Raw genomic sequence first — 12,585 nt, forward strand, 5'->3', positions numbered from 1 at the left:
TCAAGGGGCCGAACACATAATTGCTTCGGCAGGAATATATGCCTTCCAATAACACATCTGAGGCAGGCAAATATGCGAACTCCAGGGTCACCAGCCTGTCGGCGCTCTGAAATCTGACCAGTCATTGAGAAAACCTGACAGTCATCTTGGAAACCGAGACGGGCTGTGATGATCGCTGCGAGGATTACCGAGGCGTCCACCATTGAAGCCCTGTGTTTACAGCCCGGCGGTGCAAGCAAGGAAATGAGAGGCCAAAATGTGAAAATAGAAAGCCGTTCAGGAGAGTCATATGGCTGCAGATGCTGTTCTATGCGCTGGCAAGCGTCACTTCACAGCGGTTGGGATGGATGGTTGGCCTGATGCGACGGCAGCGCGTCTGCTGACCTAGAGCGCCAAGCGCTGAGTCGCCAGGACCCTGAAGAAGCGCCCCTGAACATGACGACAGAGGCCTCAGCAGGGCCTCAGCTCATCGCAACCCAGGTTGACAAGGCTCAATTCAAGTCTGCCTCTCTTGAAGTTGCCTTGACTGCCGACTGTAACTGTTAAGCCTCTCGACAACGACTGGTGCCGAGGATCCTGGAACATCAAGGCAGGTGACCTACCCCAGGTATCGTCACTGAAGCCTCGGGATATTCATTTATGAGCCGGTAGCAAGTTTCTCGTCTGATCTGCTCGGCATATGTCCGTGGTCACGCCTATCCCATGATGTCGGGTGCATCAACAGCAGAACGGACGGGAGGCAAGTCCTGCCCAACTGACTATGGGCAGAGGGATAGTTGCAGATTACGGCTCAAAAACCTCACCTCTAGAGTGACTCGACGCGGCTTCGCCCGTCGGAATGAGCTCCGTGGTCAGGCGCAAGGACACGGTCATCAGTCATCAGTCGTTACCCGCCTGAACTTTGACCGCGTATAGCCTTTCACTTATTTTCCCAGCGTTGACAGATGAATTTCTAGGCGAGATCACTCAAAGGCCCGTGGCCGCTTGCGGAGGCGAGGTGCAGCGTGCGGATGACAATCTGGGGGCTCGTTGTTATCACGGGCTCACCGGATATTGGTTATGCCATTGAGAACGGGTCAAGTCAATGAATCCCCACGATCCTCTGGGGCTTCTCCAGGGCGAGAATCACTAGCAGGATTCTCATTTCCAATCCCAGATCGCCCAGAATCACGTCAATTCGCCGTTGAAGTGGAAGCCTAGATTGCAAGCGGACCAATTGACGCTTTAACACAGGCGTCTGTTGATGATACCGGCTTGGGATTGGAATTGAAGCTCAATGCCAAAAACACCATTGACATGACTGGTCAGGGTCTTCAACACCATGCTCGGCGAAAACTCTCTCAGGGTCTATCATGTGCCTTGAAGCTATCGAGCTAATGGCTTTCAAGAGAGCCGTTCGTCCTTACCGAGTCTCACCATTCTCAGGATCAAATGCCTTGGTGAATGTTAAGACCGCGGTTAATCCGGGCCAGAACAACACAAAGCGAGGCTTGGATCACCAACGTGACTTGTGATGGGGCCTCAGACAGGTCCCTGATGAGGAGCGGGCTACCAGGGTGCTTGATCCGCGGGAGACAGAAGGTCCCAAGATAATGACAGTGGGGGGGGGGAATTGGACCTGGCAAGGCAAACAACAGGGTCGTCCTCAGTTTTGGACTCGGATGCCCGATTCGGTCTCAGTTCACAACGGAGCCGCTCAAGGGAGATGAACAGGACACATGACAAGCTGTCAACGTTCCAGAACGCCAAACGGACAGCAGGATCTGCTTTCCGTTACAAGAGGCTGCGGCCCCATTAGGAAGCTTTAGGGGACACCGAGAGATAGAACCGTTTGCACTCCCGAGACCGCGTTCGTCTGTGCTCGCTCCGTAACTGTCTCAGGTGGGTCACTTACTTGATCAGGTAATCCAGATATAACCCAAAGAGGACTGGCCTGGTAAGTGTGAGTCTAAACTCCGTTGGGCATCATAGTGACCCGCGACTTGAACACAATAAGTGCCTCTTCAGGTAAAGACCCGTGGAAACTGGTCACCAGGAAGAATTTGCCTCCCCCTCTCTGCCACCTCCACCCGTGTTCCTCCCCCTGACAGAAGCCCTGTCCTTGTCTGCTGTGTCGCCGAAGTTGAACAGCCTACAGGCCTTCCCACCTCCACCTCTATGATCCTGTGCCCTGGCGTGGACATGACATTGGGCAGGTTCTTGATTCGAAGAGGATCCCTTTGTTCAGAGAGGGAAGAGACTCAAAGATACAGACAAGCAATAAATAGCTCTTTGGCCTTCGTTGTCATGCGTTTGCTGTACTATGCTGTGCTGTACTGCGCTGTGCCGCCACTTTAACCCCCATTCTCAACTGAATCCGTCTGGTCACGCCTCTGTAAAAGTGTAAGGTTGAGATGCCACCCCACAGGAATCAATCAATCACTGGACTCATCCTGAGTGAACCGTAACTCACTTCAGCGTCCATTGACAGCGAAAATTCTCCTGCGCCGCGGTACCTCCGTCTTGTACTGGGGGACTTGGGCTTGTGCTATTTGGGTGGTACCCGCTATTTCCAATGCCCCCCCTCCCGTCCAATTCTCCTCAGCATGTACGTACCTGAGCCACCCCCGGCCAGAGTGCAGTGGCTCACACCCCCTCTAGATTAGCACACACGCCCCTGCGGTCCGACACCCCTGGGCCTGGCGTGCACTCGTGCTTGTGCTAAGGTACCTTAGACTCCATTTACATAGCGCACACCGCGACTCCCTTCCCCCAATCCGTCTTTCTTCCCACAGACCAAACAAGAATAACTACGTTTGATCCCCCCCGGACTTTGTTCGTTCTCCTCCACATACACATACACTTACACCAAGCAACACCAAGACCCAACATCCATTGCAGAGGATTTTGAGAGGACGACCTTGCACCAAGAATCGCCTTCACACATACAGTATATGTCTACTCGAGGATCCCCATGAAACGCAGCATCCACCTCGACATCGCACTGACACGCCAAATTCGCTTACATTGATCTTCAACTCCCTCGACTTGACCGCCCGCGACCAAGTCTTCTCCACCTCGAATCTCATCCTCTTTACTACGCTCAGGCGCATTGTCGGCTCTAACTCGATCTACTTCGCCGACGACCTATACAGACTTGTCGACCGTTTCGATTGCACTTACAACTTCGACCGACTTATTCGCACCCACCTTGGCAACTCTCCCTAGTCGATAAATCGACAGGTCCAAGACACATTATGCCCTATCGTTTAGACACTCACGTTTTGACAGTGGATGCGAACGTCATCCACAAGGTCGATACTGGCAATCCCGCCAATCTCTATAGCATGTGGACTGGTAAGTCGTCTCTTGTTTGTGTCGTCTGCCTATACGCTAACCAGTCAGTCTTCTCTCGGTGCGCAGACTCCGTTGAACAAGGTCGAAGACTAGAGAACCTTAGCTGGCGACTGTGGCAAAGAGAAACCTTTGTCGTCGACAACGAAGAAAAGACAGCACCCTCTACACAGACTCTCCCCCAGAACATTCCTTCCGAGTCAAGGATATCCGATCTTCCCCAACTATCTGGCAGTGTCGAGTCTCTTGTAGACGAAGAGACCATCGACTTTAGTTCATTATCAGCACCGCTTGAGATCGCCCGCCCTCGTGTACGACGTCAAGATTCTTGCGCCAGCACCCGAAGCAAGCGCGAACGCCACATCAGCTCCGACGATTTCGAGAAGATGATTGTGTCTATTGTTAAGGACAAGGGTCCTCTGTCGGCCCCTCATGTAGCTCCTGTCCCCAAGCAGTCTCTTCCTGTTCCTCCTGCTTTCGAGCGTTCTGGTTCAACTACAACCGAGTCTCAATCGCCTGCAAAGTCCATCACAGCTTCAGAGGGTTCGCCACAACCTTCACCGCAAAGCCTCCCCCGCACCACTGTTGTGCGTGGCTTCTCACCTTCCCAGATTCCCACTCCTCGAACTATCTCCGGTGCTGCTCAGTCATCAGACGCAATTCCTGAGCCCAAGTCATCGCCTGCTGCCAAGGTTGTGCAATCAAAGAAGCCCGCTCGCTTTGCGCTTGGTGGCTCTTGTTCGTCTAGTGAACAGGACCAGAGCCTCAGCAACAGCAAGCCCATCATCAAGAAGCCTGTGTTCCAGATCGGTGGCTCTTCCGAGGAGGACGGCTCACTCAAGAGCGCCATGGCTTCATCACGACCTGGCTCTCTGCTCTCTGCACGCAAGAAGCAGGCCTCGTTCAGCAACAATGTCATGACACGAACCATCGATGATGAGGCAGCCGTCGACTCAGATACCGACGACTACATTGACGAGAGCGCTATCGATGACGATGACGACTCTTCGGACTGGGAGGACTCGATGGAAGAGAGCGGAAAGTCTAGCATGGACGACAAGTTCTTCCAGCGAGTGGATTCCAAGGCCAATTTGACCTCACGACGATCTCTCATCACCCTCATGCTTGCCCAGAACGATCGCGCACGCACTCTTGGTAACCACGCCTCTCAATCGACTTCAGCAATTCCACGATCTCGTATGGCCCACGGCCCCTCACTAGGTGCCTCTCCTAATGACTCCGACGAGGCTCCCCTGATGATGAAGGGCATGCGTGGACCTGGCCTCAAGCCTATACATGAGGTCCCTAGGTCTAGTGCTCAGCCCATCATGACCGGCCCCAACCACATCCAGCCTCAAGCTGCGCTGTCACCTCGTACTACTCGTCGCAATATGTTGGCGACTGAGTTGACTGAGTCTCTTCGACGTCATCTCCTCTGGGAGCGACAACAGAAGTCCTCGACAGCTAATGCCGTCCTCAAGCGACGACATACATCACACGATGTGGCCAACCTGAAGCAGTACCCTGAGAAGCCTTGCATGAAGAAGAGCGAGGATGTGAATGCCAGCAGCTGGAACCAATACTTCTCCAAGGAGGCCAGCGACGGATATCACTCCAAGGGGTGGTAAATGATACCACCACACTATACCATACCCACACAACTATACACACTACGATTGTGCATTGGACGGCGCACGAAAGGCATCACCACATCAGCATTGAGCGTTTTTATTTTTAGCTGCGCTTGCAGCATTTGTTTTACAAGTCGTTAAGCGAAACGGAACTCAATTATTTTTATCTTTTTATCACTCATGGCGGGGAGGGGACTCTTAACATTATGATACCATGAAATCGTGTTTTTTCAAGGCCGCGACAGGCTCTTGTTTCGTCATTTCCTGGCTCGGGGCACGTGTACTTGTAGTTCATATGGGGAAGATTTCTGGGGCAACCTGAGGATATGATTTCACTATGAAAGTTTGAGGCGGAGGGAACTTGAGTTAAGGCGGAGCATGGGTCACGAAATACGGTCATTGGTTTTGCTTGAGCAAGCGCAAAAGGCGAAAACAAAAGTCAAAAGCAGTGTATGATGACAGGCGAGAGCAGAGCGAAAGCGAAAAGCAATGTATGAGCGAAAGAGAGAGAAAGAGAAAGGAGAGACTGAGATGGAAAAGCGAAAGATTAAACGAGTCACTCAGCAAAAAAACTCGCAAAAAGGGCGAATTGTCTATGAGAAAGAGGTTTCCGCAAAAACATGAATAAAACTTTTTCACGTTGAACAAACAAAATAATGAATGACATGACCCAATTGAGTGGAGTGAGTGAATGAGTGAATCGAACCGATCATCCAGACGCAATGCGTGTGGTGTTGTGATGGAATGTCGCATTGCATTGTGAGTTGTCAGAAGGGTTCCAAGGTTCCTGGATGCTTCAAGGATCGCTGGGAGACATGACCCAGGATGGACGTCATCAATTCTGGCTGTTTTCAACTTTTGAGCCAGGCCTAGCCAGCACCTTCAGAGCTGAGGGTTGCAGCAGCGGCCGTTTAATGCACAGGCAGAAATCCCATTGGCTCGGGGAGGACAAGCCCCAAGCCTTGAAGGCCATTTGAGTGTGGCAGACCCAACCAAGCAAGCCAGCGCTGCAGGCTTTGTACAGCTCGTGACTTGATCAATTGGCTTTTAGGTTTTTTTTGCGAGGGGAGAGGAGAAAGGGAAAGTCAGATTTGAGCACATGTCAAGGCATGAATCTCTGAAACAATTTTCATCATTTGGTCCTGTCAACTCCATGGGAAAGCTCTCCATGTCAAGGATTTCACTTGCAAACCAACCAAACTGTCGGTAATAAATGGCGTGAGTCGCTAGACAAAAAGGAACATGGGACTTTACGATAATACCCGTAGTCTGATCGAGCGGTCAGTCGAAGGTGCTGGCTGATACTGGCTGCTGCTTCTAGTCTTTTCTCTAGCATAGGGCAGTGTTGTCTTTGTTGGGGATACCTTATGCAAGCTAACAGCGCAGTCATTGTAGTAAACAAAAGGCAAGGTCAACAACACGAGGTCAAAGTTAGAACCGTCCTGAGCCGTCTCAACGACAAGTCCTTACAAGATGACCATTGACATAAAACGACTGGCTTGGCAACTCCAACACCATTACCAGGGCTGCCAAGCCATCGGCACTCGCTTCTGGGACCTGGAACGCGCCATTGAGTTTTTTATATAATTTTTTTTACATGGGTTCTCACATGAGTTATTGTCATCTCAAGTCGACCTGAATTGAAAGGGTGTCCGGCATCGGTATTCAGAAACCGATCCCAGCCTCTCGTCAATAAATTAGGTGAGTGTAAGCTGAAGGGGCACATCCGGGCGCTAAGAACAACACGCGTAAATCCAATCTCCTCCACAGTCCAAACGACTCCCTTGTATCTCCGCCCTCGGCCAAAATACTTAGACTTCGGGGGTTCTGTTCCTTGGAAGATACCTGGGCAGACGGATCTTTCTGGCTGCTTTTCTTCTTGTGTTCCTGTTACCTGAAATTGGAGGGTTCGAAAGGGTATGGGTTGCAGCGTCAAGCCACGAAGGGGAAATGTAGTATTAGGCAACCCATAATTAACTATTTTGAGTTTTTAACTCTGACTGCATGTGCATGATGATAGTTCTTTGTGTAATTGAAGATGGTAGACATCCAGAGTGGTGATTGACCTATGATTGAAGTAACCCAACGTGCATCTCGTATCGTTCGAACTACTGCATTCTACCATCAGCTCTACGCCAGCATAATGCATTTCCGGTTCTAGACACACATGTCTAGTCCAGACCATTAATTATCGAAACGCGTCTTTTGGTTCACTCTGCTCACGGCCAAATTGTGGAATCCTGCGGAGCCGCACCCGAACTCACGAGCTAGGCGCCACATCGCGAACCAAATGAGAGGAGGACGGACTCATACTCCGTGATTGAGAATGGATTGTTTCAAAAGGATTTGCGCAAAAGGAGGCTGGATAAGGAGACGTGTTTGAAATCAGTCATTTGTGACAAGCTGTGCCAGAGATGCAATGATAGCCAGTCAATTGCTTCACTTATGACACCTCCCTGCGTGTGGGGGAGTCAATTAGAGACCTTTCAGAGGCAGAGAGAGAGGTAAAGGGAACAAGAGACAGCGACGCCTCTCCCGCTTGTGATTTTCCGGGGAAGTCCATGGCATCGTCGACAGTGACAGAGACAGAGACAGAGACGCCCCATCCCGCATGTACAGTACAGTACAGTACAGTACAGTAAGCAGAAACCATCGGCTCTGTGTGCCTGAGCTCAGACTCACTCGTATTCAACACATACTTTTCTAAGCGTCAATGGCGTTTAGACGAAAACCAAATCTCAGCATCTCCCCTCTTTTTCAAGAAGCTTTGACGTGTTCAATTCCCCAGAAAAGAAGAGAACCACATGTTGCTGACTTGATTGCGGAGAATCTGGAGAATTTTCTTTGGTCATCCGACTATCCTTTTCTTCTCTCCGCATAGCAAATTTGCCTTCCAGATGAGATCACATGGTGTTGTTCAGGTTGGCGTTAACGAATTGCAATTGCGTCCCCACAGATTTAACAGTTTGCTTTTTGCGATATGTGCGCTTGGAGTTTTCAGCACCTCTCGCTCGGGTCATGAGAAAACGAAACTAGACCGATTGAGGATGTTAGCAGAGGGGGGGCGTGCATGTCCCTTGTCTCGTGGCTGACAGGAAAGGGATTTCGCATCATTGGGACTCTCGGTACAGAGTAGGGTGCAGGGAGTGTTTAAAGTCTGAGTCAGAATGAAGAGCAGAGCAAAACCGCTGTCAGAGGACATGTCGTTTTTAGGCTAAACCGAATACTGGAAAATTCGAGACCAAGTCCCGTAAATGGCGGGTGAGTGATTTCCGACCAATGAGAAATGGAGATTATATGTTTTGCTGGGGGAGTGAGTAACGGAAATAAGACGAGTCAGATTGGCTCAATTGCCGATCGGAAACTCGGGGTGGGAAACAGGACCCTGCATGAGTTTACTGAGAGCTTGCGTTTGTGTTGGTTTGAGCCATCTTCGAAGCTATCGGATATTTAAGCCTCGATGCCGCTTATTCTACTGTGCCGAGGGCTTTGAAGAATGCTGCCTTGAATATCTGTAAAGCCTCATGCTATCTCGCCTGTTCTGGACTGCTGGGCCAAGCTTGTGCGGCTTTTCAGGTTCGTTTCTACTCCGGCCTCACATCCATAACCGTGACTATAGCATTCCTGATCACCTTGAACTAAGTTAAGCGCTCCGAAGGCTCGGGATTCTCATGTCTCGCAGCTCACATGTGCCATGGCTATGCTCCATTTCATGGAAACTCTCCTCGGCACAGGCAGGCAGCAATGGATCTAGGTAATGTCGGTCGAATTCGGCATCCAATTCTGAGGACCCTTTTCCATCCATTGTCTTTCAGGGCCCAATCCGCCAGAGGTGGGGCCTCCATCCGGTGGGCGTCGGATGTCCACTCCACTGTCCGGAAGCTGGTTGCTTATTAGGTATTGCCAGTATGCTCTCGGAAACGCAAAGAGGGCTTTTTTATCCGGGCAAAATGATAGAATATCGCGCAATGCATGCAACAAGGGTCTTTTTTTGACGTGCATGCTGTGCTCAATTTTGAGCTGACGCTTGACCGTCTTTCAGGTGTTTAATGCCGCTCATTCACCGCCTGGTTCTGTTGCGTGCGTGCTCACTACAGAGTCAAGCAGGGGATAACTTTCACATCTGATGCTGGACAAGAGGGTGCAAACAGGAGCCTGGAGATGCAATGTATCCAGTCAACAGACCCTTCTGCAGAATAAGCTGTAGATCCTTTTCGCTGCCAAGTTAATGGTCACTTGCAGCGAATCTACAGCACGCCAAGGTTCCTGAATCGAAAGGAATGCCGACAGATCTATTAAGTTAGAGACGGGTCATGGCTGACATCAGAAGGGCCTCACGTGGGTTGAGAGTACAGTGTAGCCTCCGCTGCGAGCGTCTCTTACACTTTGCTTTACAGCACCTGTCAAAAGTTGACATGCCCCTATGACCTGATCAATCTTTAGCCGGAGCAAGCCTTGTTGACCTCGCCTTGCCTCAAGTGGAAACATATTCCTCGTGGCCTATGACATCGTTTGCATGCATGAGTCGCGAGTATCTAGGTACTAGCCCCGGGTCTAAGTCTCGGCGTCAAGTAAGAAAAATGCATTCTGCGTAGAGAAACTGGGAATTAATGAATCAATTGACTGATATCGAATAAACTAAATTGAATAATTGGTTCCTATTATTTTCCACCCTAGTCACCGTTAGAGTTTGACTACTGCCAACCCACGATCCTCCCCAGACGGGGTCGCGACTAATGACAAAGGGTTCACTGGGGTTTGCGGAACCATCATCCACTGACACGAGAAATTACAGGATATCAGGTAGCAGCCACGAACAAGATTCGGGACTGCTTACTTAACTCTTACTATTTAATTACGGACTGGAAACCCACCGAGCGTCCAGATGCTGGGCTTTTACCGTTTTTGGTGAGTTCTACGTGTATTGAAACCCAAGAACCTGTTGACTGGAGCCTGGATGTCCATGTATCAATGGGAAACAATGTCTGAAAAGATCCACCTCTCAATGATACTGTACCAACGCTGGAGAAGCCATCGAGAAGAAAACTACAAAACGAAAAGGCTGTGGTGTGCAATAACAAAAATCAGGCACATGTTGTGATATCGCGATTGTCCTCTCGCCAAAACAACAAGTTTGACGAGCCAAGGCTGGTGATCAAATAAACAACGTCACGACGGGTATGCAGGGCTGCTATCTTGTCCTGCGGCCTGCAACTTAAACAGTGGTCAACATCGAAAACTCGAGTTGATATCGATGTTTCTGCTTCTCCAAGATCCATCGAGATCTGGGGTGTCGCTACGTCATACTCTGGGGTGCAAGGTGGTGCGTTCTCGCGACACCCCAGAATCTCCAAATCTCGCAGATCTTGCTCTCAAAGAGCCCGCATCGGAACATCACGCGGCTATAGATCTGGGCAATGAGAATGTGATTTCCGCATTCTTTGGTGTTGATGCGTTGTTCGATGATGCAAACGGGCTGTGGTGTTTTGATGTCGAGACGAGGTCATCTCCCTCGTCTATGACAGAATTGTAAACCGGAAATGAGACCTATGTTTTACTTCTGGTCGGGAACTGACCACGGGAAGAGCTGTTACGTAGAGACCATCTCCCGCAAGAACAGCCATAACACCCTCAGGCACTTCATCAGCCAACGGCGCTTGTCTTGAGCACCCGTTGTCGGAGTCTTGGGACTTGGGAACACAAGGTCAAGCGCGGTAATCTGACGATCCACATCGACATTGACACCTCAGGCTCACATTACATATTCATACATTCATGATGGTGTTGTCCGAGCACGAGCACGAGCCATTACTCTATCCCTATTACGGCTGGTGGTGTGCGGACTTGACTCCGATGTGCCCCGACCAATCGCCCATCACCCTCATGAGACCTCTAGGCCTTCTAGAAGTCTTCTCCCGCACGTGGAGAAGAACACCTCACACCTCCATCAATTTTCTCTCGATCACGCGCGGGTTAAAGCTGAGACTGAAAAGGGCAACTGTTGACGATACGGCAGAGAGGAGGATTGTGAGCTAAACAAAAAAACGCGGCATTTTCTGGCATTTCGTCAAGACATCACACGGTGAAATGCAACTTGAGGTCTTGTTAGCTCATCAACACCTTGACAATGGCTCTCGACGAATGAGAAAATCAAGAAATCAGTAATTTAAATCCGTATTTTATCCCTCATCTCCACTCAAATCTCTTTTCGGATCCATAGTGGAGAAGACATCTCGAACGGAACAGTTTGGCCTCCCTGTAATCAGCCTTGTAAACTCTAATGCAAACCGTTATGGTTGGGCATCAAAATCTGGTTGTTGCATCATCGTTCTCCGCTGTGCCCCGATATCAACCAGACAAAGACGATTCATGAGATATCGTGAGATCAAAATGGAGCCAGAAGGTCTCCAGAACAAACTCCAAAAAACTCCAACAACATCACATCTCCACTGATAAGAATCGTCTTGTTCCCGGCGACTTCACGGCGCTCCTCGGCCCCTCATTAATGCCTTTTTGCTCGGACGGGACCCTCATCCGTCACCGTTTGCATGTCTCGCCGCGGCCCTTCTCAAAGCCATTGATATCAGTTGAACCATTACCACCTCTGTCGGTCCGGCAATGGCAGGGTACCTAATTGATATCCCCTCATTGGTGCTACTATGACAAATTAATGGATCGCTGCTTTTACTTTCACTAACTCGTTGACATTTTTGACACGTGAAATTCCCGTGGCTGTGTCATATTCCTAGCCACGAGGAGGCAAAGTCGACAATACTGGGTCCGCCATGAGATTCTATCGATAATCGCCATGTGGGCATGGGCTTCAAGGTCCATTATCAACGGCGTGGCCGATGAGGGGACAACAGTTGGAGACTGTGGAGGATGCGAATTACGATTCAAGTGAGACTGACTGCATCTGTAGGAGTGGCTTGGCTGATCCAATATCTGCGCTTCCGCTCAGGGTTGTTCAGCCGCGTCTTGGAAACCTTAGATGAATTGGATACCGACAAGATATTCCCCTTTGAGAACACCACTCGAAGCTTGGACTTGCCGAACATGAAGCCGACTGGGCTAGCTGGGTAACTTTAGTCTTTAGTTGACTGTCGCCCTCAACTTAGTGCTTAGCTTAAGCAGATGTCAATTTCCTACGTTTTGGAGGTATCTCATGTACCTACAGGCTACCACGTGGTGAAGGTTCTCCGCACTCGCCAGAGTGGCCGCCGTTCATATTCCCTCTTCAGTACCTTCTGCCGAGAGTTTAAAGCCATTGTGCCGCGGCCGGTAATTGATGCAAGTTGGGGGGATGGAACGATGTCGACCATTGGCGGCTATTGAATTCAGCCTTGGTATTGCTGAGATGTTGTGTTTACAACGCCAAGTTGACTGTCATGTGCGACTCGTCGACCATTCTTGCGTGAGCGGCTTGATTATCAACATCCTATTATAGAGAGAGGCTAAGCATTGATATACCGAAACATGCCAGATATGGCTACAGTAAATGCCTAGACTCGCTGTCGAGCTATGTGCAATACCACCAGTGTGGTTTTAGCATAAAGCCATCACATCAATCGAAGAATGAACCTTCTCATCGGCCCATACCTAGGTATACAAATGTGTTCTG

The 12,585-nt window shown here is 50.0% G+C and overlaps 1 protein-coding gene across 1 annotated transcript; it reads left to right on the forward strand.

The window, feature by feature from the left end:
- Positions 1-3,236: 3,236 nt before the first annotated feature.
- Positions 3,237-4,961, forward strand: J7337_004018 (uncharacterized protein; the record flags this gene model as incomplete). The annotated part of the gene is made up of 2 exons (XM_044821721.1): positions 3,237-3,336; positions 3,403-4,961. The coding sequence occupies 2 exons, from the start codon at positions 3,237-3,239 to the stop codon at positions 4,959-4,961; spliced, it is 1,659 nt and encodes a 552-aa protein (XP_044683054.1).
- Between the last annotated feature and the right edge of the window lie 7,624 nt (positions 4,962-12,585).

The sequence above is a fragment of the Fusarium musae genome, chromosome 3 (genome assembly GCF_019915245.1).
Source record: "Fusarium musae strain F31 chromosome 3, whole genome shotgun sequence".
NCBI classification, from domain to species: Eukaryota; Fungi; Ascomycota; class Sordariomycetes; order Hypocreales; family Nectriaceae; genus Fusarium; species Fusarium musae.